The sequence below is a fragment of the Mus musculus genome, chromosome 17, assembly GCF_000001635.26.
Source record: "Mus musculus strain C57BL/6J chromosome 17, GRCm38.p6 C57BL/6J".
NCBI classification, from domain to species: Eukaryota; Metazoa; Chordata; class Mammalia; order Rodentia; family Muridae; genus Mus; species Mus musculus.
In genome coordinates this window covers 37,783,462-37,810,005 of record NC_000083.6, presented here as the reverse complement: position 1 = coordinate 37,810,005, position 26,544 = coordinate 37,783,462, and the positions used below count along the sequence as shown (strand labels likewise).

Genomic DNA, 26,544 nt, shown 5'->3' with positions numbered 1-26,544 from the left:
GTGTGGATTCATTTCTGGGTCTTCAATTCTATTCCATTGATCTACCTGTCTGTCACTGTACCAGTACCATGCAGTTTTTATCACAATTGCTCTTTCAAATGTATATAAAGAAAATATCTAATAAAAAATAAATAAATATTAAAAAAAAACCCTGAACTTTACTTATAAACATAAAATGTTCTTGTAAAGGTAAGGGAATTTCCTTGAATCCACCTTTCATGGGTCAAATGGACTCCAGAAAAATATTCCTGTCAATCAAACCTGTTCCTGCCATCTCTTTATTCTTATGGATAGGATCCCATCCCCCTTTTCTGGAGTCTTGGGGTTCCCCTCCCCCAACACCCAGTACCATGGGCCGAAGAAAAAAAAGTTTCCTGTAAACTCCTTAACTTTATCTTCTGCCTCTAATTTGTTCCAGCATCCTGCAAGGTCCAAATGTTACTTCCAAATCTGCATTCCAGACAGCTTCAACGTGCTAGCCCCAGACAGTTCATCCTCCCAGATTGTTTTGCCCAGGCCTCTACTTTCTGAGCCCCAGATCATCCCACAGAGCCTAGACAGTCAGTGAACTAGCCAGCATTCCTAGGACTATGCATCTCCAAAGACATTACCAACCTCAGACAACAGGAAGCAGTGTAAACAGCACAGTAGTCTCATTCCTGCCTCACCATCACCCCTTTCAATTTTCTCACCTTTTTAAACAAACAAAATGGAGGAATGTTGTAAATCAGGCAGCCTAACTTTCAGGGACTTAGGACCAGCAGCTTGTATTATTACCTGCTGTTGCCAGATGTGGCACATTTTCATTGTCATTGTGAGCTCCATCTTTTCCTAAGCAACAGGCACATCCTTTAACTGTCCCTCTAGATATCATGACTCTCATTTTCTCTGTCTCCCTATCTTTCTGCTTGCCTGTCTTAACGTCTCTTTTATGTCCCCACTCTAAGACAGCCTCCATCTTCCCCTTCCCTAACAAGCCTCTCCTGTTAGATCTGTTGCATCAGGTGTGGTCTATGCAGCATAACCTGGACCAGACCCACCAAGGTACCTTTTGCTGCCTAATCCTAACACGATGGGCTTGGGGAATTACGTGAACATCTCCCACCAGCAAAGCATTTCTTTAGTGATTTTGTTTAGAAATTCATACTACTGTTATAACTAAATGTATATGCTTATTCCAATATAAAATAAAAGTTTTAATATTAAATGCTTGAGTTTTATCTAGACTCTAAGGAAAACCTAAGAAAACTAAGATGTAATTTTTTCTTTTACTCTCAACATCACATGGTCTCTGAGAATTAACACTGCTTGAAGAATGAACATTAATACTATGCACATGTTTGTTAATATAAGTTGTTGTATTTTTGTGAATCCCACATAATAAAAGGCAATAGTTTGTGAGAAATACTGAGATAAAAAGTTTTGTAGACTTGGATTCTTTTTCAGATAATACTTAGCTGAGGAAATGGACTCTCTTCTTATAAAACAATGGGCTCCAGCTTCGTTTGCAGTACCAATTGGAACCACAGGAAAAAGAGAAGCTACTGGGTCATCAGTGACAAGAAACGCAGCATTGAATTGCTTGTTTTAGAAATAGAAATATTGCAGTAGTCCTTGTACTGTAGCTCAATCATCCTTGTTCTGTTTCTGAGCACTTAGGTCTTTAGCGTGATACTGAGATACACAAGGCTATGTGTGTACTCAGTGAGTTAACGAAGGACAGAGTATGTAAAAGACTCAAATAGGACTAATCTGTCCATCTGAAGAAAGACTCATCACATAGTTTGGGTTAATCAGTGTTGCTGAAAGAAGCAACTATAAAATATTTTTAAGTATGTTGCCTGGTAAACAAACAGAATTCACACACAAAAAGAAAAGTCTCATGGATTTTAGCATCTCAATTGGCTGGAGTACTTTAAGTTATGGATGAGATTTTTGGACATATTCTGAATTAGATAATATCTTCATGGATTTAATTCCAAGTTTCCATAATTTTGGAAATATAGACCACTAATGTTGCTAATCACAAGCACATTTAATTTAAATTTCAGAATCTACACTCTAGAACATTTGCTCCACAAAATTAAAAACCAAACCAAACAAAACAAAACAGTAAAACAAGAAGGATTTTTAGAACGTTTTAAAACATTTTATCAAGACTTTAATCTATTACTTAGAAATAGTGACAGAGGTCTGGGAGAGATGGCTCATTGGTTAGGAGCACTGACTCTTCTTCCAGAGGTCCTGAGTTTAATTCCGAGCAAATCCATGGTGGCTCACAACCATCTGTAATGGGATCTGATGCCCTCTTCTGGTGTGTCTGAAGATAGCTAGAGTGTACTCATAAAAAAATGACAGTTACATTTTTAAAAAAAGAAATAGTGACAGAAAAAAGAAGTAATATTTATTAGGTGCATGTTTAGACATTCACACCTTGTACTTTATAGTATATGATATGTGTGAAGAAGACCTGTAAATGTATACTCACAGTATGAAAATGACATTATTCATAATGAGCATATGTTCATGATTTTATAAATTATCATGCAGAAATTTGTGTAGATTAATGAAATGAGAAATAACTGTTTTTCACTTAGGCACAGTAAGAGCCAAATTCAACCTGTAAGCCCCACCTGCCCAAGGACTAGGTAACTTCCTAGAATGCTGGGAATTGTAGTTCTTGAAAAATAACAAAGCCACATGGAAATATGTTGGCTGTATGATTTTGTCCTTTAAAAGTCCCTGCGTCATATGAGTCATTGCCACTTGCTTGGATTCCAGAGAGTAGACCTGACCAGAGTCCATCATGGTCAGTATTTAATTCACGTTTGCTTCAAGATTGACTCCAAATTGTGGAATTTGTTTTTCTCTTGTGAATCTTAGTATTAAAAACACATCTATGATTTCTTTTACAATTTCAATTTTTAAGTATTAAATTCAGTGTCCTTTTAGAAAAGTTCAAAGCACTTTCAAATATTACCTAGATGCCTTCACCCCATCTCTCTGCCCCCCTTTCTCTCCGTCATACACATTAAATTAAGCAAAAGTGTTGCTGCACACATTTGTTGAAAAGAGTGACAAAAAATTATCTTACACATACAACTTAAACTGGTTGAAGAAATCATGTTTATGATTCAATATGATTTTTACTCCTATTAAGGCATTAATGCTGGTATTTGCTGAACTCAATTCTCCTTTAAGGTTTTACCCAATATGTATTTGTTAATCAGCCAAAAAGCAAAAAGTTATAAAATATATAATATATTTACCAAAGTTTTTAATTTAATATTATTATTCTCACAGCCATACATTGAAATAGAATGTCCATGCCTTGAATGCCTTTTCATGTGTTTAAATTTCATGTGACTTAACTTTCTTCAGTTAGAACATTTTTAACATTCTAATTAGTGTTTCTTGTACAAATCATCACACTGTTCTGCCTTTTTTTTCCAAACTAGACATTTTTAAGCCATGGCCTATTTATTGAGTGACAACCCCAAATTGTGTTGGGTATGGGATGAAATATTAAATAAGTGTACTGCAAAATAATTTATATTTAAAATTGTGATCTAAAATTTTCTTACAGATTTTTCTTATGTGCTTCAACATTTGTGTCTTTGCTGTGACTCAGAATCACAAATGTTATGGCTATGTGTTGTTGTATGAATCCTTCAATCACAGTGCTCAGTCTTGCTTCAGCTCAAGCATCCCATAAGGTTATTGCCACAATGAAAGATCTATTGCACTTTTATAAGCATGTAAATGCAGTATATGTTTAACTAATAGTTTACTGTTCCCTTCTTGGATTACTCTTGTGATCTCTGTGGCATTTGATTCCTCATGAATTCCAAGTCCAGAATTGTCTTTGAGAAGCAAATCTGTTAATTCTTGCTTCTTTGATCTTTCTCTAGCTATTGCCTTGCCTTGACCCAAAACTCCTTTGTTAGTGCCCTCCTCAGGGCAGCCTTAACATCCTTATTCCTCAAAGTGTAGATGAATGGGTTGAGGGTAGGTGTGACAATGCCATAGAACAGAGCCATGATCTTGCCCCTTTCATGAGAGTAGCTTGAGGGAGGCTGAACATACATACTGATAGCTGTGAAATAGAAGAGGGAGACCACCAGCAGATGTGAAGCACAGGTATTAAATGCCTTCCGGCGACTCTCAGCAGAACGGAGTTTCAGTACTGCTTGAGCAATGAACACATAGGTACCCAGGATGAGGCTGAGAGGCACCAAGAGCAGCAAAGCTCCAAGAACATTAAGCTCAGCTTCATTCACACTTGTGTCAGTGCAAGCTAGTTTCAAAAGGGCTGGGACTTCACAGAAGAAATGGTCTATTACCCTCTGTCCACACCTGGGGGCTACCACAGTGAGGGTGGACTGCACAAGAGAGTTTGCAAATCCGCTAATCCAGGTTCCTGTGGCCATATGAATGCATCGTTTCTGGTTCATGATGATAGGATAGTGAAGGGGCCTGCAAATGGCAGCAAAACGGTCAAAGGCCATGATGGCCAGAAGGATACATTCAGTTGAGCCCAAAGCCAAGAAAATATAGAGCTGGGCCACACAGCCACCATAGCTGATGGTCTTTTCAGGCCCTCTAAGGTTGACCAACATCTGAGGGACAGTGCTCGTAGTATAGCAGAGGTCCAGAAGAGAAAGGTTGGAGACAAAAAAGTACATGGGGCTGTCAAGCTGGGGGTCTAGGCGGGAAACTAGGATAATGGAGATATTACCAAATAAGGCAAAGATGTAGGCCACCAGAAAAATTACAAAGAGAGGTGTCTCCAGCCAAGGCCGGTCAGAAAATCCCAATAAGATGAAGTCATCTACTGAGCTCTGATTATTGATCCACATATTAGTATTAACAGTTAAAATTCTAACTTTAGAATATCCTGTAAAATATCCAATTTCAGGGATAGTCACAATGGAGGAAACAATAGAGAGTTAGAAGTAATACAGAGACAAAGTTCTTGTTTTCTCTCTGTATAATGTCGTCTCAGCATGGTTGTAGTATTGAGAGATTAGCAGTGTACCTAGGGAATGTTGCTTAATTAATGGCTGGTTAATTCAGGTTAGCTATTCTCTGGATTTTGGTATATTTTCTTTAAAAATGCTTCAGCAGTAATACCATTAGCTTGACATGATGGTATTTAGTAGTGACAACATATTATATAGTATAGATTAACACCAATTTGGAGAAAACAGAGTTCCTCCAAACCACTTGAACAAGGTAGCACAGGCAGAGTGCAGTAGGTCTGTGTTTTAGATAGGGCTGAGGCACTTTGATACATCTATCTTTCTCACAATGAGAATAAGACCAGGAATCTCGTGGAACCTGGAACATTTCACAAAACCTGGGTGATAAGATGTCATGTCAGGACTTCTTTTGTTGTTTCCAGGTTCTCCAGCCCATCCTATGGCAAGATAAAAAGCATCATAGAAGAACAAGGCAGAAGGTTTAAGTAAGTTGTTAGAATTTCAGGCCTAAGATATTTGTAGATTGTGGACATGCTGTTTAAAAATATCTATATAAAGGACTTTTCAACTTAGAGAAACAGCAGAGTTCCAAATGTTTAAATCCTTGTAGACTATGTGTATCAATTTCTAATTGCTCAGTGTTATCAGCACACACAAATGTACACATTTCCCTTCTGCCTCCTTTATTCTGAAATATGACTCACTAGATCTACTGTCTATCACCTCAGCTGCCCCATTCAAATCTTTAAATTCCTTTATATTATCACTTATGAAAAGTAACCTCAATGGCCAATTCTTCTAATTCTTGTCTTAAATTTGTTTTTGTTGGGCTGGGAAACAATTCAGTTGGTAAAAGGCTTGTGATCCAAGCCATGTAGCCCAAGGTTTATCACTGGAGCCTATATAATTAAAAACGCAATAAGGCCACATGTGGGGATAGTGGACCATATCTGTAATCCCAATACTCCTCCAGTAAGATGGGAGACATGAGGATTTGCCAGAAGTTCATATGTTCATCACAGCAGCAGAAAAATAAGATACCCTGCTTTAAAACAATTTTAAGAAATGATTCCTGCCATTTTCTAATTTTCCTCTCACAAGCCTTCACATGCAAATACCCACATTCATGTACAAACATGTATACATACAATAAATAAACACATGCTTAAATTCATTTTTGTTCAAATCTCTATATTTGTATGCATTTGAAATATATTTCTTTTTAGTTATTTTATAAAAGGCATTTTTTACTTCTTTGTTCATATCACAGTCATTCTGCATACTAACTATAATTTTGAGTGTCATTAATTGTTTCATGTTTCAATATTATTCTTCTTTAAAACAAGCATAGCAACATGTATATAAATAAACATATTCAGTAATATAATGTAAATTGCAAGCTTACTTTCATTTTGTTTGTCCTAATTATTTTGGTATCTAGAAGTGATAATTCCCTTTGAATTGTATTTTTCTGTATCATCAAAATTGTCATCTGGACCAATCCTTATTCGTCTATTCATTAAATCTGTAGTGATGAAGAAACACAAAAGCAGGCCCATGGAATTCACATTCATGACCCATGATCTGTAGCTTTCCAAATATTGTAATTTTCTTACTTTAGTCAAGAAAATACAGTTCAAAATCTAATTCCTACTATATTTATATGTGTGTATGTACGTATGTGTGTGTATAATTAATTGTATATAGGATATCATATATGTGGTATATACATATACCCATATATAAAACATATACCATATATATAAAATCCCTTTATGGATATAATTTTGATATGTGTGATAAATATGGAATTCATCTTGAGAGAACTTCAAATTGGGTGTTCTTTTTGGGTAACTATAAGACTTTATGAACAAGAGCATGTAGTAAACTATATACTATAGGTGACTACTTCATAATATTTAAATTTGAATTTTAAAAGAATTCTGATATATTACATTAGTATCTTGCTATCACTACTTTTTCTTGTCTTTAATCTTAATGAGTTCCTTTAATATTTTTCTCCAGAAAAACCTTTCACTTTTTCATTACATGCCTGAGGCATAGTAAGAAATATTATATATTTATCCTTCTACCTCTATTTATAAAATTCCTATCAATAATCAATAAATATATATATTTTACTTTGTAAGAATCAGTGGGCTTTGAGTGTATCACTTCATAACTTTTAAGGAGTCTACCCGTTAAAACAAATCAAAGTACTTAGATATAAACTCTGTATTGTTTTCAGAACCATTGAAAATTGAAATTCATTTATTTTGTAATTAAAGACAAACAGCTGTACCATTTGATATATGATATAAATTGTAATGTAAGAAACAGCATTAATGTGATTAACTTATACAGTAAAATCACTATAAAATTGCTCCAGAAATTTCCAGATGCCTATGACCATCTATGGAAAACTAAGTTGATTATTGAGACTTCTACCTTATAAAATTAGTTCTTTTTACCACATTAATTCCATTCCTCATTTCAAAATTATCCCATATAATTCCACTCTTTTTCCACTTCTTTCCAGGGACTGTGTCTTTAGAAATATTGTTTCAGAAACATGCTAATTTCTTGTATTAAATTCTCAAGGAGATGGGACAGGCAGCATTTCCTGTAGAATAGAAGAAAAAAGTTTTATTTGGCATTAAGAACAACCTTTATTTTTCTCTGTAATCATGACCAAAATTTTGCTTTGAGGACAAACGAAGTTTTCTCTTGGGTTGCAGATTCAATCGTGGGTGGTACTCAGCATTCCTGTAACTTCTGTACAATTAGAATCTCTAAAAGGACAGCCTTTGTCTTCTGTGGATGAGTGCTTTGCAAAGTCTGCAGTCAGAATATCATTTTTGAGGTTCTGAAAATTTCATAGTATTTTTCTAAACTGTAAATAAAATCCAAGGTTCGTTTACTGTGTTTCACAGTGATTATCATACCATTTTCCCAATCTTCACATTTTCCCACCATTTCTCTCCAAATAGGTATAGGCTTTTGTTTCTGTTTATAATTGCTATTGAGTGTCTGAGATAAGCATGGGTTATTTCCAATAATTTCAAATTATATAATTATAATTTATAAAACTGGTTTTAATGTTATATAATAGTATATATAAATAATTCATATTATATCTATTATATAATTATAAAATATATGAATAAAATATAATAGAATGTATTTTATAATTATATATGTATATAATTTATAACATAGCACATTTAATATATGTATACTATAAGTACACAAATAATTTATACATATATTACACATAATAATACTATATTACATATACTTATATAATATTAAATTTTTAGTAAAATATACTGCTTATTGTTTTGAAATATATGAGAATGTAGGATCATAATTAATGCATTTTTTGAGATTTTAAGTAACATTCATGCAACAACATTTTGTGGAAGAGATTTTCTCCCTCATAACGTGAGATTCATCGATGATATATTTAATATAATTTAAAAGTACTTAATAAATATTAAATGTATAACATTTATGTGTAATATATTGTATAATAAAATGTATTATAAGTATAATAAATTAATAATAGTAGTCACCAGTACAGTTTTTAATATATGAGTAATAGCATATTTCTACAGTTTTAAGTACTTGATACAATATTAAATATTTATAGGAATATAGAAGAAAAATGAATAGTGATTAAAGACAAATTCATAAATCGTGAGGTAGAGTTGAGAAAAAAGTGGAGAAGAAGAAACAAAGAGTGGGAGGGAAAGACTCATATGAAGAACGTACTATTGTTGCTCTGACTCACAGAAGATGCTTAAGTCAGTGCTTGCCACGTAGAAGCACAGAGAGAACAAAACAGTAAAATGACGGAGACAATTAAGGCTAACTAAGGCAACCCAGTTGATTTGCCTTGAAAGGACTATGGGGAAGGGAGTGATTGCCTTTCTGATATATAAAATAATTATGGTGTTTAGGGAAACTTAATTTACGTAAATCAGAAGTAAAAATATGCTGTGGTCCCCATGAAGGGAGGAATTAGATATGTAAAATGTATCTAATTGGTCTCATAAAAGTGTGCAAAGGAATGGAGTGTCCTGAGTTTGGAGTCAGTCATTAGGGCTTAAGGCAAGGAGCTAACCATCTCAGATGTTTAAATTGTTCTGTGCTCTTCAACTTCTACACTGGCTCAGGTATATGCCAATAAGCCAAATTTGCTTAGCTACTGTTATAGTTGTAACTTCCTTACTTGGTTATTAGATACCCTTTTAATTGTCATATTTAAACAGTTTCAAAGTTATTGATATGTTTGCGTTTTCAGTACTAAATAATTTGTACACAAAATTCTCCATTTTAGTACCAACAAACTTTGAAATACAAAAAAAGTCAATCTGGAAAATGCTAAAAAGTTTATTTACAGATATTAAATGAGGATACAAGGTTCTGAATGTAAATAACATGAGCAGTGACTAAAATGCACATATCAGGTTTTTTCTAAACATAAATATATCTGTATTATGCATATATAACTTGCACATATATATATAAGAAGACCATACACCTCTAAATAAATATTATCTTGGTTTTTCAATTGAACAGAAGAAACAAGTATCAAGAGATTACATTCAGCACCTGCTCAAGTTTGTGCACATAAATTCAAAAACAAGGATTGACTAATGTTAGGCTTCAAATCCGGTATCAGTCCAGTTTCCATACTTTTTAAAATGAAAATGAAGATGACTAGAGAGAATTAACCTTTCAGTTTAAAATTATTGCTTTATATATTTATTATTTTATATAGTTTTCCATCCCATTCCTGGGAGCCATAGCAAAATTAAATAAATGACTGACTTGACTCACCTTCCCTCTCCAGTCCCTCCCATGTTTTCCTGGTGCTGGGTCTATAGAGTTTGTGCACAATGATCAGGAGTGGAGTGAGACTGACCTGTGGCTTAGAAACGGCATGCAGACGAGTTTCTGTCAGAATCTCCTCTTTATGACCTATGAAAAGGCCAAATTTAAGTAGCCAACTCCAATTTATGACTATTTTCTGGCCCCACAAATCAACAGGGAGGTCCCCACCATTTCCGTAGTTGCATCCTCTTTTAAACCTCTGAGATTCAGCATAATTATCATCATTGTTGCCAGCATGTCCAGAAGAGCCAGAGGGACCAGACAGAAAGAAAACTCCAGAAACAAACAAGAAAAAAAAAAACATTAAAACAAAACAAACTTTAGAGTGAGTAAAGAAGAAATCAAACCAACACAAATACGACCTGGTCAAATAAGAGAATTTCTAATTGGAACTAGTAATAGATAAACTTCCCTTCGTACATGCTTATTGTTTTGAGAAAAGTACTGTAACTTCATATAGTTGTGAAATGTTTCTAAGTATGAATATTATAAAGGAAATTTTGATTATATATTGGTTTGTGTGGACCTAGAGATTATATTCATCTTTTAGGCAAACTTTTGAATTGTTACCACTTATTTTTTATTAGATATTTTTATTTATATTTCAAATGTTATCCCTTTTCCTGGTTTCCTCTCTGAAACCCTATCCCCCATTCACTCCTCCCCCACCCCCCTGCTCACCAACCTACCCACTCCTGCTTCCTGGCCCTGGCATTCCCCTAAACTAGAGCATAGTGCCTTCACAGGACCAAGGGCCTCTCCTCCCACTGATTACTGACTAGGCCATCTTCTGCTACATATGCAGTTGGAGCCATGAGTCCCACCATGTGTGCTCTTTGGTTGGTGGTTTGGTTTCTGAAAGTTCTGGGGCTACTACTGGTTAGTTTATATTGTTGTTCCTCCTATGGGATGGAAACCCTTTCAACTCTTTGGGTCCTTTCTCTAGCTCCTTCATTGGGGACCCTGTGCTCAGTCCAATGGATGGCTGTGAGCATCCACTTCGGTATTTGTCAGGCACTGGCAGAGCTTCTCAGGAGACAGCTATATCAGGGTCCTGTCAGCAAGTACTTGTTGGCATCCACAATAGTGTCTGGGTTTGGTGACTGTATATGGGATGTATCCCCAGGTGGGGCAGTCTCTGGATGCTCATTCCTTCAATCTCTGCTCCACACTTTGTCTCTGTAACTCCTTCCATGGGAACTTTGTTCCCCCTTCTAAAAAGGTTCAAAGTATCCACACTTTGGTCTTCCTCCTCCATGTGTTTCATGTGGTTTGTAAATTGTATCTTGGGTATTCTAAGTTTCTGGGCTAATATCCACTTTTCAATGAGTACATACCATGTGTGTTCTTTTATGATTGGGTTACCTCACTCAGGATGATATCCTCCAGATCCATCCATTTGCCTAAGAATTTCATAAATTCATTGTTTTTAATAGCTGTGTAGTATTCCATTGTGTAATTGTACCACATCTTCTGTATCCATTTTTCTGTTGAGGGACATCTGAGTTCTTTCCAGCTTCTGGCTATTATAAATAAGGCTGCTATGAATATAGTAGAGCATGTGTCCTTATTATATGTTGGAGCATCTTCTGGGTTCACAAGTAATATGGGCAATACAAGCATGTTCTAATTGCTTATAGTGATGTACTTATAGTGGTTCTTAAACTATTATTGATTGAATTGAAAAATGGTTGATATTTTGATTAGCCGTTGTTTACCTTCACATTTTTTTTCTAAAAACAATTTTTAAATGGGGAATGGTTACAGGTTTATTTTATATAAACTTATTATTCATTAAGTTTTACTATGAGGGATTATGCATGGACACCAGAAAATTGCAAACATTTAACAGAAGATAATAGGGAAATATATAACTCATAACTATAAAACTAATTGTAACAAAAAGCATAAAGTATAAGTATAAGGTGAAAATTGGATTGTGCTTGTATATATTTTCAAGAATAACTTTCATAAAGTACACATTTACATAAAACAACTAAAAATTTATTTAAAATGGATAAAGCCTATTCTGTTTGACTATTACAAATGGATTGAGTAAGGCCTTAGTAATGACTAGTAATTACTTGGATACTTTATCTCTGGAAGAAAGTTTTATGTCCATCAAGATCATATCCACTCCTTGACAGTATCAGTTTTGTTAGGATGAGAAAGAATTTATTAATGACACATGTTCCTTACTGACACCTTGCTGATTATTTTCTAACTATTCTAATACAATATAAAGTTGAACTCGTGATAGAAACGAAGCAGTCAAGACCTCGTTCTTCCTATTTCAGATGCTGCTATTTATTTCCACACACAGAACTTTTGTCTTGGAAGGATGCCTTTGATTCCATTGCCATCATTAAAATCAAGCAACTTGGGCCTTAGGGTTTCCATTGCTGTGAAGAGACAACTCTTATAAAGGCAAACATTTGATTGGGTTTGACTTACAGATTTAGAGGTTTAGTTTATATCATCATAACGAGAATCATAGCAACATCCAGGCAGACATGGTGATAGAAAAGGAGTTTAGAGTTTTGCATCTTGATCTGAAGACAAGCAGAAAAGGATTATCTTCCAGGCAGCTAGGAGTACGGTCTCAAATCTCACCCCCACAGTGACATCAAAGCCACACCTACTCTAGTCTCCTAATAGTGCTATTCTGTTGCCAAGCATAATCAAACTACCACAACACTGAACAAGGAGGGGCATATGGGAGAGTCTAGAGTGGGAAAAGATGTAATTATAATCTCAAAATATAAAATAAATAATTTAATAATACTGAATGACAGAAGAATAACATTTTTAGAAGAGTCATTTATTATGTATACAGCATTCTGCCTGCATATAAGCCTACAGGCCAGAAGACATCACCAGATCTCATTATACATGGTTATGAGCCACCAGGTTATAGCTGGGAACTGAACTCAGGATCACTGAAGGAGTAGCCAGTGCTCTTATACCTCTCAGCCATCTCTCTAGCCTGAAGAATCACACTTTAAAAGGTATACATTACAAAGAAATATGTAAAAATGATTACTTCATTATGGTCACATTTTTAAGTAAGTTATTTTTTCACTTATCTCTCTCTTTGTATAAATAAATACAAACTGGGTAAGAAATATTACTTGATGTAATCAAATATGATAAGCCTGAATATATCAACATTATAATCATAAAAATAGAAGTTTGAGAACATCCTATTTATTTATCATTTAGTATGAAATATGCTAGTAATCATAATGACAAACATTACTTTTAAATTAATACTCAACATGGAAATGAAGATTTTACTAAAATTTGCACAAGCTCAGAAAAGAAATAGTAGAGTTAAAATCTCAAGTCTGTGGTTTAACTTTCCCAATGTTTTCTGCAATATTTATGGTGATGTTTGCTGTAAACTTGGGAAAAGCTGCTTTCTTGGATTATTAGAATATTCCTGGGGAGGAACATGCTATAGATCATTATGGTAATGTTTGAGAGTTCATATGCAAAGATAAAAAAATTAGGGAATGGAGAATAAGGATAGTATGAGAAACAGAAGAGTCATGGACTTCCAGAGAAGTGGGGCAATATTGCCTCACCTAAGCCCCAAAACATCCTGGGAAGAGACTGAGAAGACAGCAGGCCCGAGGCCAAATGCATCGAAACACTGGCAAACCAGATAGTGAGCTTCATAGGCCAAGATGACTTCAGTGCAACATTATATGACAGTATGTTCAGGATCCTCTAATCGTAAAGTCCTGTCACACTCCAGAGGCTCTATTGAAGAGCCGTCCGAGAGCCCCTTTCACCTCCTTATTCCTCAGTGTGTAGATGAGGGGATTAAGGGTCGGGGTCATAACAGTGTAAAAGAGAGAGATGAACTTCCCATGGGTGTGGGCATATGAACTGTTCGGCTGGATGTAGATGGCTGTGATGCTCCCATAAAAGAGAGACACAACCATCAAGTGGGATCCACATGTGCCCAGGGCTCTACGCCAAGCCTGGGATGACTTGATTCTTATAACTGCCTTAGCTATATGTCCATAGGACGTCAGTATCAGGGCTAAGGGTAGGAGCAGCAAGACCAATGAGGCTACAAAGAGTTGGACCTCATTGGCATGAATGTCCACACAGGCAAGCTTGATCATGGAGGGGACTTCACAGAAGAAGTGGTGGAGCCACAGGTGGCCACAACGTGGGAGCCAAAGAGTGATTGTTCCTTGGATGAGAGCATTTCCTATTCCACTGAGCCATGAGATTCCTGCTAGAGCCCGGCAGAGCTGTGGATTCATCACTGCTACATAGTGGAGAGGTTTGCAGACAGCAGCATAGCGATCGAAAGCCATTACTGCCAGAAGAATACATTCAGTAGAGCCCAGAGTCAGAGAGACATAAAGCTGCACTGCACAGCCCACAGCTGTGATAGTCTTGGCTGGTCCTTTCAGGTTCCATAGCAGTTGGGGGACAATACTGGTGGTGAAACAGATGTCAACAAAGGAGAGGTGAGTGAGAAAAAAGTACATAGGGGTTTTGAGTTTAGAATCTATTGAAGAAATCAAAATAATGATTGTATTTCCCACCAGAGTGAGAAGATAGGAAATTAAAACTACAATGAAGAGTCTCCTTTCCAACTGAGGCTGATCTGAGAAACCCACCAGAATGAAGTCACTACTGACACTGCTGTTGATCATCCCCGTCACCTGGTGTAGACAAGAAGGAAAATATTACAAATTAAGAGAAGGTCACAATATCATTGTCTATAAAATAATTAAAAATGCTGACACTGAAAAAAAACTTGCATTGATTTATTATGCAGGGTCTTATAGAAGTTAAAGTAGATTTTTGTCACGGAAAGGATATGACTCTTTTGAGAGGCACATAGACAGTGTAGAATCAAAGTCTTTGCTTGAGTAGTAGCTATGAGAAACTGAGAGTTTGTCACAGAAGAAAGTGTATCAATGGAATAAATGTATCTGATCCACTTATAGCTGGTAATTCATTCAAATGAAATAAAAAGTATAGTGTCTTTAGTGCTTAGTATACATAATTCATTATTTAAAAATTACTTCCTTCAACTACAATCTTTAAACTAGGCACTTTATAAAAAGTTTTTAAAACAATATGAACAGGTTCTGGAGCTTATAAAGGCTACTTTTGATGTAAAATATCAAACATGTTTTTGTATTGATGAAACTATTAACATGTCTTTCAGGATTTTAAATTTTATGCATATATGAGTTTAGAAACATGTTGCTTCTAAGAGTCATTAGCTCGTCCAGTCTACCAGCTACCAGCCTGTGGTGAATAGGATTAGATTGCATTTACACAGTTCTGTTCCTTAGTTATGTGATGGTGGATGGAGTTATTAGCTTTCTGATTTTATATGTTGAATGAGAGGGTGGGTGAATCTGAACATAGGGCATATTGCTAATATAATTAGGGATCCTCAGGCAAATGGAATAGGCTGCTTCAATGTGTAGCTAATAATCATTAATTTTTGGTTGAGGAGACAAAAGGAACAACTTTAAGAAACTTGCAAGATTTACAAATAGAAACAGCTAAGGTGAACTCATTGCTTTCTTTTGTGCCCCAAAGCTGTAACCACTATGCCAAGTAAGGCAGTTGGTACCTGGAATCAGTACCAGTCACACCTTAAAATTCCTCCTTAAATATAATTTCATATCCTGTACTTTTTATTATTGGGAAAATTAATTGTGGATGTAACTTATATGAAATAATTCTTAACTATTAACAAATTTCGTATATTATGTAAAACTGTTACAGAACTCTGAAAATTAAGTCAGGGACCCAATAACCAAAAACAATGTGAAGTATCTGAGTGATGACTGAAGTTACAAAGATGGCTACACAGTGATAAAAAGAGATATGAAGGAACTCCTGAGGAGAATACCATATTGTGTGTTTGTACATACACATATACTAATAGTATGAGTAAATCTAGACACATACACAGTGTTATTATATATGTATATACATAATATGTACACATGTTGAATTAGCTTATAGTGACTTTAACATAAATTGAATATGTAGTTCCAATTCTAATAAATACACACACAGTTACATAACTATATATACATACAAGGACAAACAAATGGGTATTGTTTTCTCATTTTGTAGCCACCAAAGGAATGAAATGAAGGCAGACATACCACTTATGTTCTACTCCTATTTGTGAGCACCTTACCCATCTCGATCAAATGAGATGTCCTATATCACTGCTAAAACACTTACAAACATGGGCAGCCTCCAGAGAATGTGATAAGACAAATTCATGGCCATGGACCAGTTCTCTATTAGTGTAAGCTCATCTTGGGTTTCTAGAAAAATTGTTTTCTACCTGATACACTCCTAATCACACCTAAGGTTTTTGCTGTCTCTTTTCACCCAGGTGTACAAGTATCATTTAAAACCCGAGTCTTGTTAAAAATCACACACTTGTACAGACATAAACCAGGACATATGTGGTAGAAAACTAGTGCAGTAGATAATTTCCTTCATTCTTTCATATGGATAATAATGTTGAAGCAATATTGAAATCTGAGTCTGAGAGCTTGTAGTGTTATTACCTTGAATGAAAATCAGTGTCTCGGCACTGTGTTAATTGTAGGTGCTACTATTTGAAGGTGTAATTCTCTGAAGACTAGCAAAGCAAGAGAGATTGTGCAAGGATACAGGCCACCTTGATGGAAATCTTCCAGGGGCACAGGTCTCCCATTATGGCAATTAATCTCATGCTGTATTGCATCCAAAGCTGAACTTTCCCAGAAGGCCATTTAGAAGGAAACTCGGTGATCTCTGATATTTCAATTATTTAAATATAAGAAAAAAACCCAAATGTAATAACTTTTGCTTTCATAACCTGCCTATATAGAATGTTTAAGGAATTTCAACTGTTTTCATGTTAAATTTCCATCAATAATTTATTTAACACGTGGATGTGTACATGTGTATTAGTCATATAATTTCATTTTTTAAACTATAATTAAATTTTCTATTTTTCCATCCTTTCTTCATATCTATATTAGCACATTTCCATATGTTTAACTGAGCCCTGTGTAACTATTAGTATAAATTTAAAAAGGTTCAAGAAATATTGCGTGTTGCTCTTTTTGTCTCTGCCACCATTAATTCAACAATATCTTTCTGCGAGTCATTTATTTTGGTCCATGTTAACAGCAGAGTACAACCTCCTTCCACACTGGATTATATTGTTTTAATATGCCATACACCATTTTTTTGCTATCGGGTTAATGACTTTTTTTGTGTTTCTGAGTTGTGTCTTTAATAAAGAATGCTTCTCTGGGTATATTTAGGTAAATAGAAATGTAAGTATTTTGGTTGTAGCTCTTGGAATAGGATTTTTTAGTCGGAAATTAGGCATGCTTCCAGAGCTGATGGATCCATTGCACTCCAAATTGACACTCTGCAGGCAGATGCATTTAGGCCACACTCAGTACTATCTGTCTTTTAATTTCAGGAATTTTGGTAGTATGCAAAGGGCATCATGCTATAATCTTCATTCACATACACCTGATGACTAAGGTAGTTGGCTAGTTTTCAATGGTTCATGGAGAGAGCTTTTATTTGGTACCTGTTCAAGTCTCTAGACTTTTCCTAATTTTTTTTTTTTTTTGAGACAGGGTTTCTCTGTGTAGCCCTGGCTGTCCTGGAACTCACTCTGTAGACCAGGCTGGCCTCGAACTCAGAAATTCTCCTGCCTCTGCCTCCCGAGTGCTGGGATTAAAGGCATGTGCCACCATGCTCGGCACTTTTCCTGAATTTTATTTTTAGGAAATTAAAAATGGTTTGAAAAAAATAGAAGGAGAACTCCAAATAGTGATAGCTGGTGAAGATGTTTTTCTTACTATTTTTAAGTAACAAAGACTTGCCAAGTGTCCCTTAATGTAATATAGGATAAAGTGCAATTTGTAGATATACAAACTAATATAGTAGTATGAAGTCAGATAAGTCAGATGAATTTATGTGCCTTGTATTTTTATTTGCAAACATATTTGTAATGGTAATGGTTGAAAGTAAACATTTAACTAAGAGGAAAATATTTAATTAAAAGAAAAGGATTAAATTGAGCTCTCCAATATGTGGTTCTGAGCAATAATACTGAATATTTTACAATAATAGCTCATTCTCAGGTAGTTTGATCTTAGTGCCAGAAAAATGAAGTCTTGGGTTCACAATTATTTCATGCAATACTGATAGTTCAGATAGGATATTTGTCAGTTTTTTCCTCGAATACATTTATGAAATTTATTGATATCAGGTTATAAACTACATAATAGAATTCTTAGAATAACCCATGACTTTTTATAAATCAGTAATTTATTTTTTGTTCTTGATTCAAAAGAAAAGTCAGTATACTCAACTCTGGGTATTTCTCAATTCATATTTCAAAATAATAAAGGGAAACTGAGTATTAGTAAACCTAGTTACTTTAATATTATCTAAATTCAACTTACAGGTTTATTAATTTTTCATTAAGCATTTTTTTGTAGATATTTTAAAAAAAGTATGTAACAAACAATCAGAGGTATACTGCTCCTTCCAGAGACTGTCAAACAAACAAACAAAAAATCCTAGTCACAGGGTACTGCCAACCCTTGAGTTGTTTGTTAATAGGCTTCCCAAAAGAAAACAGGTTATTGAAATTTCACTGAGTTGCCTACCAGAACTTGAAAGTAAGACCCTCTTGCTGGAGACAGCACACATTTTGGTCATAGGGCTTGGAGAAAGCCAGTGAGTCTAATCAGTCTTTCTGTTTGGATAATCAGGGAAGCTCACAAGACCAAACTGCTGGTTAAGAAATTACTTGAGTCCATTGCTGCTCAGGAAGGTTCGCTTTTCTCCATGACAGGGCCCCTGGGTAGAGAATTTTGTATAACTTATGGTGTATGCAAGCAGCACTAATCAGACTTGGTTATATGTATTTTTTAAAAAAGCATACTAGGGCTGGAAAGATAGCTCAGTGGTTAAGAGTACTTGTTGCTCTTGCAGAACACATGGATTTAATTCCCAGAATCTACATGGTGGCTTATGAATATTCATAACTCCATTTCTAGGGAATCTGATATTCTTTCTTTCTTTCTTTCCTTCTTTCTTTCTTTCTTTCTTTCTTTCTTTCTTTCTTTCTTTCTTTCTTTCTTTCTTTCTTTCTTTCTTTTTCTTTTATTGCATATTTTCTTTATTGGCATTTCAAATGTTATCTCCTTTCCTGGATTCCCCTCCAAAAAACACCCTCCTCCTATGCCCCCACCCCCCCACCAACCCATCCACTCCTGCTTCCTGGCCCTGTCATTCCTCCACACTGTGGCATAGAGCCTTCATAGGAAAAAGGGCCTCTCCTCCCATTGATGTACTCCTAGGCCCTCTCAGCCACATATGCAGCTGGAGCCATGAGTCCCACCATGTGTCCTCTTTGGTCGGTGGTTTAATCCCTGGGAGGAGGAACAACAATATGAACTAGCCAGTACCCCCAGAGCTTCCAGGGAATCTGATATTCTTATCTGAAGTAACTGCAAGGCTCATCAATGAGCCTGAAACAAGGCCATTGAAGCTGGAACCTCATAAGCAGTCCTTGGGTGAGATTCTCTCAATGGTATCATTGTTACCACAAGTTAAGCTCAACAATGCTATGTAAATCAAACCAACACATGAATGTCATTAGCAAAGAATAGCTAGGCAGAGCAAACCAAACCAATGCTCAATGCTCATCTCCCACTATCTGTGGGGTCATATTTATACTCTATCACAGGTCCCTTCATGTGTTTGGTATATCAAAACATCCTTTCACCTGTGTTGACTTCAGCAAAACATTCTTTTCACATGTCTGCTTTAGCAAGATATCCTTTCACCTGTGTGCCCCCACAAAACATTATTTGACATAACTAACTTTTCAAAGAAACTAGAAGTTTTCACTTCAATACCCTTTGGTCCTCACTTCTTGCAAATGTTCATTGCAGTGACTCATTGGTCTGGTCTGAGTCCTGTGGCTTCTGATACTCTATCAATACTGTAATATCACTGAGATGCCTCTTAGATATCCTATTGTTGCCTTGTGTTATGGAGATATTGTAGCTTTGGATATGTAGGACTGGCTCCTTCATAACCCCAGCTATTCATCAATGGGGTAGATATCGGGGTGGGCCAATTCAAAGTCAAAGATCTGGGTCTGCGAGTTATCTGAGCTGGTCAGCCAACTGGCTCTCTTGCTCTCACACTCTCCAAGCCAGCTCACCAGCAACCCCTGCAACCAGGGTCAGCTTTTTTGGGAAACCCTACTATTAAGGTCGTATTCTACCATGACCAGCCAGCTTCCCTGAGCTTGGTATGTTGGGGGACTTCCATTTCCCAGCAGTGCTTCTTTTTCTCTGCCTGATCTTATCTGGGAAACCGGAGCCCCACATCCTCTATCTGTGGAATGTCACATAGTCCTTGGTGAAATCAAGGTTCCAACTCCCTTTCTCCTATAAAAACCTAGCAAGCAAGCACCTGGAATGCCTTTCCAAGCAAATGAGGCATCCCCAGCCTTAACCAATATAAATTCACCTGAAAAACCCCTTCCCACTCTCCATGGTTTATATATAAGGCTATACCCTTGTTCACTCTAAATCAAATATATGCACAAGCTCTTTCACAGAAATTCTTGGAGGAGTTCTCCCTCAACCCCTACCCCACTTTGCAGCCAGACCCAGATCCTGCTGACCTACTGGTTCCTGGCTCCACTTCATTTTTTTCTGCCTGGTGTACACCTAGACACTCCAGGAGAGGAAGCAAAAACCAGAAGTGTGTGTGTGTGTGTGTGTGTGTGTGTGTGTGTGTGTGTAGATTTCCATGTATAAAGTAACCATTCTCACACAGACTGGCAAGATTGCTTTTCTTTTGGAAGGTTGACAATTTCTTCTCATGTCCTAAGAAAAGAAAAAAGAAGACCTGGGAGGTGAGAGACTCTTAGGACTCAAAAGGAGGGACTTTAGATGAAATGCTTTACAGTGGGGAGAGGGAACTTGTAAAGTCCACCTCCAGAAGAAAGACAGGAAAACAAGTGGAGGGATTGGGTTGCCATTCTACAGTCAAAAACTCTGACCCAGAATTGTTCCTGTCTAAAAGAACTGTAGGGACAAATATGGAGAAGAACAGGAGGGAAAGGAGAGCCAGTGACAGGCCCAAATTGGAATTGAGCTCAAGGGGAGACCCCAAGGCCTGAAACTATTATTATTATTTACTATTTATTATTTATAATATTATTTATAATATTTACTATTATTAAACAGGAGCCTAGCATGACTGTCCTCCAAAAGGCCCAATAAGCAGCTGAAAGAGTCAGATGCAGCTATTTACAACAAACCAATGGACAGAAGCCAGTGACTTGAATTAGGGAAAAGTTGGAAGCTGAGGAGGAGGGCAACTCTACAGAAAGACCAACAGTCTCAACTAACCTGGACCCCCAAGATCTCTCAGACACTGAGCCACCAACCAGGCAGCATACACCAGCTGATATGAGACCCCCAACACATATACAGCAGAGGAATACCTGGTCTGGACTCAGTGAGAGAAGATGAACCTAACTTGAGAACCCAGGGAGTGGGGGGATCTGATGGGGTGGGAGTGTGTGGGTGGTGACATCCTTTTGGAGACCAGGGCAGAGGGGAGGGCAGGGAGGAGGAGGAGGTATGGAATGAAGAACAGTCAGAGGGCAGACCAGAGGGGTATAAAGATTGGACTGTAAAAAAAAAAAAAGAAGAAGTTTTTAAAAAGGAGAAAAATGCTGAGGAAATAAATAGCTGGCTTCTCTTCAAAATGAGCATAGTATTTTTTAAAAAACACACAACATAGTGCTTTATTATTAGTTGTATAAATTGATTCCTTCTTTGTTTAGCAGATTTTGTCTATTAATGTTTAACAAAAAACTTAAAACTAGAATTTAGAACTTTAACCAGGCAAAATAACTTGCATATTGAGAACTATGAATTGGACCTCTCTGGGGAGCAATATAACCAGATAAACTAATGACTCACAGAGAAAATTTATTCTTTTTTTTTTCCAATTTTTATTAGGTATTGTCTTCATTTACATTTCAAATGCTATCCCGAAAGTCCCCTATACCCTTCCCGCCCCCCGCTCCCCTACCCACCCACTCCCTCTTCTTGGCCCTAGTGTTCCCCTGTACTGGGGCATATAAAGTTTGCAAGACCAAAGGGTCTCTCTTCCCAATGATGGCCCACTAGGCCATCTTCTGCTACATATTCAGCTAGAGTCATGAGCTCTGGGGTGAGGGTACTGATTAGTTCATATTGTTGTTCCACCTATGGGGTTGCAGACCCCTTTGGCTCCTTGGGTACTTTCTTTAGCTCCTTCATTGGGGGCCCTGTGTTCCATCCAATAGCTGACTGTGAGCATCCACTTCTGCATTTGCCAGGCACTGGCATAGCCTCACAAGAGACAGCTATATCAGGGTCCTTTCAGCAAAATCTTTCTGGCATATGCAATAGTGTCTGTGTTTGGTGGCTGACTATGGGATGGGTCCCCGGGTGGGGCAGTCTCTGAATGGTCCATCCGTGCGTCTCAGCTCCAAACATTGTCTCTGTAACTCCTTCCAGGGGTCTTTTGTTCCCAATTCTAAGAAGGGACAAAGTATCCATACTTTGGTCTATCTTCTTGAGTTTTATGTGTTTTGCAAATTGTGTCTTGGATAGTCTAAGTTTTTGGTCTAAAAAACTTATCAGTGAGTGCATATCATGTGAGTTCTTTTGTGATTGGGTTACCTCAATCAGGATCCATCCATTTGTCTATTAATTTCATAAATTCATTGTTTTTAATTGCTGAGCAGTACTCCATTCTGTAAATGTACCATATTTTCTGTATCCATTCCTTTGTTGAGGGACATCTGGGTTCTTTCCAGCTTCTGGATATTATAAATAAGGCTGCTATGAACATAGTTGAGCATGTGTTCTTATTATCAGTTGGAGCATCTTCTGCATATATGCCCAGGAGTAGTATTGCTGGATCCTCCAGTAGTACTATGTCTAATTTTCTGAGGAACCACCAGACTGATTTTCAGAGTGGTTGTACAAGCTTGCACAATCCCACCAACAATGGAAGAGTGAATCTCTTTCGCCACATCCTCGCCAGCATCTGATGTCACATGAATTTTTGATCTTAGCCATTCTGACTGGTGTGGAATTTCAGGGTTGTTTTGATTTGCATTTCCCTGATGATTAAGGATGCTGAATGTTTTTCAAGGTGCTTCTCAGACATTCAATATTCCTCAGTTGAGAATTCTTTGTTTAGCTCTGTACCCCATTTTTAATGGGGTTATTTGATTTTCCGGAGTCCATCTTCTTGAGTTCTTTATATATATTGAATATTAGTCCCCTATCTGGGCAGCCTTGTCTAGTCCCTCATTTTAATGGGATTGCTTCCAGCTTCTCTCCATTTACTTTGATGTTGGCTACTGGTTTGCTGTAGATTGCTTTTTATTATGTTTAGGTATGGGCCTTGAATTCCTGATCTTTCCAAGACTTTTATCATGAATGGGTATTGGATTTTGTCAAATGCTTTCTCAGCATCTAAAAAGATGATCATGTGTTTTTTGTCTTTAAGTTTGTTAATATAGTGGATTGAGTTGATGGATTTCCATATATTAAACCATCCTTGCATCCCTGTAATGAAGCCTACTTGGTCAAGATGGATGATTGTTTTGATGTGTTCTTGTATTCAGTTAGGGAGAATTTCATTAAGAAATTTTTGCATCGATAGTCATAAGGGAAATTGGTCTGAAGTTCTCTTTGTTGGGTCTTCATGTGCTTTAGGTATCAGAGTAATTGTGGCTTTGTAGAATGAATGGGGTAGAGTACCTTATGTTTCTATTTTGTGGAATAGTTTGAGGAGAGTTGGAATTAGGTCTTCTTTGAAAGTCTGATAGAACTCTGCACTAAACCCATCTGGTTCTGGCCTTTTTTTGGTTGAGAGACTATTAATGACTGCTTCTATTTCTTTAGGGGATATAGGACTGTTTAGGTCATTAATCTGGTCCTGATTTAAATTTGGTACCTGGTATGTGTCTAGAAATTTGTCCATTTCATCCAGGTTTTCTAGTTTTGTTGAGTGTAGCCTTTTGTAGAATTATCTGATGGTGTTTTGGATTTCCTCAGGACCTGTTGTTATGTCTCCCTATTCATTTATGATTTTGTTAATTAGGATGCTGTCCCTGTGTACTCTAGTTAGTCTGGCTAAGGGTTTATCTATCTTGTTGATTATCTCAAAGAACCAGCTCCTTGTTTGCTTGATTCTTTGAATAGTTCTTTTTTTTTTTTTTTTTTAATTTGGTTGATTTCGCCACTGAGTTTGATTATTTCCTGCAGTCTACTCCTCATGGGTGAATTTGTTTCCTTTAGTTTTTGAGCTTTTAGGTGTGCTGTCAAGATGCTAGTGTATGCTCTCTCTAGTTTCTTTTTAGAGGCACTCAGAGCTATGAGTTTTCCTCTTAGGAATACTTTCATTGTGTCCCATAAGTTTGGGTATGTTGTGGCTTCATTTTCATTAAACTCTAAAAAGTCTGTAATTTTTTTTCTTTATTTCTTCCTTGACGAAGGTATCATTCAGGAGATTGTTGTTCAGTTTCCACATGAATGTTGGATTTGTATTATTCATGTTGTTATTGAAGATCAGCTTTAGTCCATGGTGAACTGATAGGATGCATGGGACAATTTCAATATTTTTGTATCTGTTGAGGCCTGTTTTGTGATCAGTTATATGGTCAATTTTGAACAAGGTACCATGAGGTGCTGAGAAGAATTTGTATTCTTTTGTTTTAAGATAATATGTTCTGTAGATATCTGTTAAATCTATTTGTTTATAACTTCTGTTGGTTTCACTGTGTCTCTGTTTGGTTTCTGTTTTCAAGATCTGTCCATTGGTGAGAGTGGAGTGTTGAAGTCTCCCACTATTATTGTGTGAGGTGCAATATGTGCTTTGAGCTTTACTAAAATACCTTTAATGAATGTGGCTGCCCTTGCATAGATATTCAGAATTGAGAGTTCATCTTGGAAGGTTTTACCTTTGATGTGTATGAAGTGCCTCTCCTTGTTATTTTTTTTTTTTGATAACTTTGGGTTGGTAGTCGATTTTATTCAATATTAGAATGGCTCCTCCAGCTTTTTTTTTTTTTTCAGACTGTTTGCTTGGAAAATTGTTTTTCTGCCTTTCACTCTGAGGTAGTGTCTGTCTTTTTCCCTGAGATGGGTTTCCTGTAAGCAGCAAAATGTTGGGTCCTGTTTGTGTAGCCAGTCTGTTAGTCTATGTCTTTTTATTGGGGAATTGAGTTCATTGATATTAAGAGATATTAAGGAAAAGTAATTCTTGCTTTCTGTTATTTTTGTTGTTAGAGTTGGGATTCTGTTCTTGTGGCTCTCTTCTGTTATGTTTGTTGAAAGATTACTTTCTTGCTTTTTCTAGGGCATAGTTTCCATTTTTGTATTGGTGTTTTCCAGTTTATTATCCTTTGTAGGACTGGATTCCTAGAAAGATATTGTGTGAATTTGGTTTTGTCATGGAATACTTTGATTTCTTCATCTACTACAGTAATTGAGAGTTTTGCTGGATATAGTAGCCTAGACTGGCATTGGTGTTCTTGTAGTGTCTGTATAACATCTCTGCAGGATCTTTTGGCTTTCATAGTCTCTGGTGAGAAGTATGGAGTAATTATAATAGGACTGCCTTTATATGTTACTTGACCTTTTTCCCTTACTGCTTTTAATATTCTGACTTTATTTAGTGCATTTGTTGTTCTCATTATGTGTTGGGAGGAACGGGTCCAGTCTATTTGAAGTTCTGTAGGCTTCTTGTATATTCTTGGGCATCTTTTTCTTTGGGTATGGGAAGTTTTCTTCTATAATTTTGTTGAAGATATTTGCTAGCCCTTTAAGTTGAAATTCTTCATTCTCATCTACTCCTATTATCTGTAGGTTTGGTCTTCTCATTGTGTCATGGATTTCCTGGATATTTTGAGTTAGGATCTTTTTGCATTTTGCATTTTGCATTTTGCATTTTGCATTTTCTTTGATTGTTGTGTCCATGTTCCCTATGGAATCTTCTGCACCTGAGATTCTCTCTTCCATCTCTTTTATTCTGTTGCTCTCATCTATGGTTCCTGATTTCTTTCCTAGGGTTTCTATCTCCTGAGTTGTCTCCCTTTGGGTTTTCTTTATTGATTCTCCTTCCATTTTTAGATCCTGGATGGTTTTGTTCAATTCCATGACCTGTTTGTTAGTGTTTTCCTGTAACCCTCTAAGTGATTTTTGTGTTTTCTTTTTAAAGGCTTCTAGCTGTTTACCTGTGTTTTCCTGTATTACCTTCTTAAAGTCCTCCATCATCATCCTGAGAAGTGATTTTAGAACCATGTCTTGCTTTTATGGTTGATGGTATATCCAGGACTTGCTCTGTTGGGAGAGTTTGGTTCTAATGAAGCCATGTAAACTTGGCTTCTGTTGCTTCTGTTCTTATGCTTCCCTCCTGCCATCTGATAATCTCAAGTGCTAGATGCCCTCAATATATCTGACTGGAGCCTGTCCTTCCTAAAATCCCAGTTGATTCAGGACTCCTCAGAATCCAGCTTTCTCTGTGATCCTTTGGTTGTGTA

General features: G+C 36.5%; 2 protein-coding genes across 2 annotated transcripts; both read right to left on the bottom strand.

The window, feature by feature from the left end:
• Positions 1-3,815: 3,815 nt before the first annotated feature.
• On the bottom strand, positions 3,816-4,937 carry Olfr124 (olfactory receptor 124). The gene has a single exon (NM_147062.2). The coding sequence runs from the start codon at positions 4,857-4,859 to the stop codon at positions 3,912-3,914; it is 948 nt and encodes a 315-aa protein (NP_667273.1). The 5' UTR covers positions 4,860-4,937; the 3' UTR covers positions 3,816-3,911.
• An 8,693-nt stretch (positions 4,938-13,630) lies between these two features.
• Positions 13,631-14,560, bottom strand: Olfr123 (olfactory receptor 123). The gene has a single exon (NM_146630.1). The coding sequence runs from the start codon at positions 14,558-14,560 to the stop codon at positions 13,631-13,633; it is 930 nt and encodes a 309-aa protein (NP_666841.1).
• Positions 14,561-26,544: the final 11,984 nt, after the last annotated feature.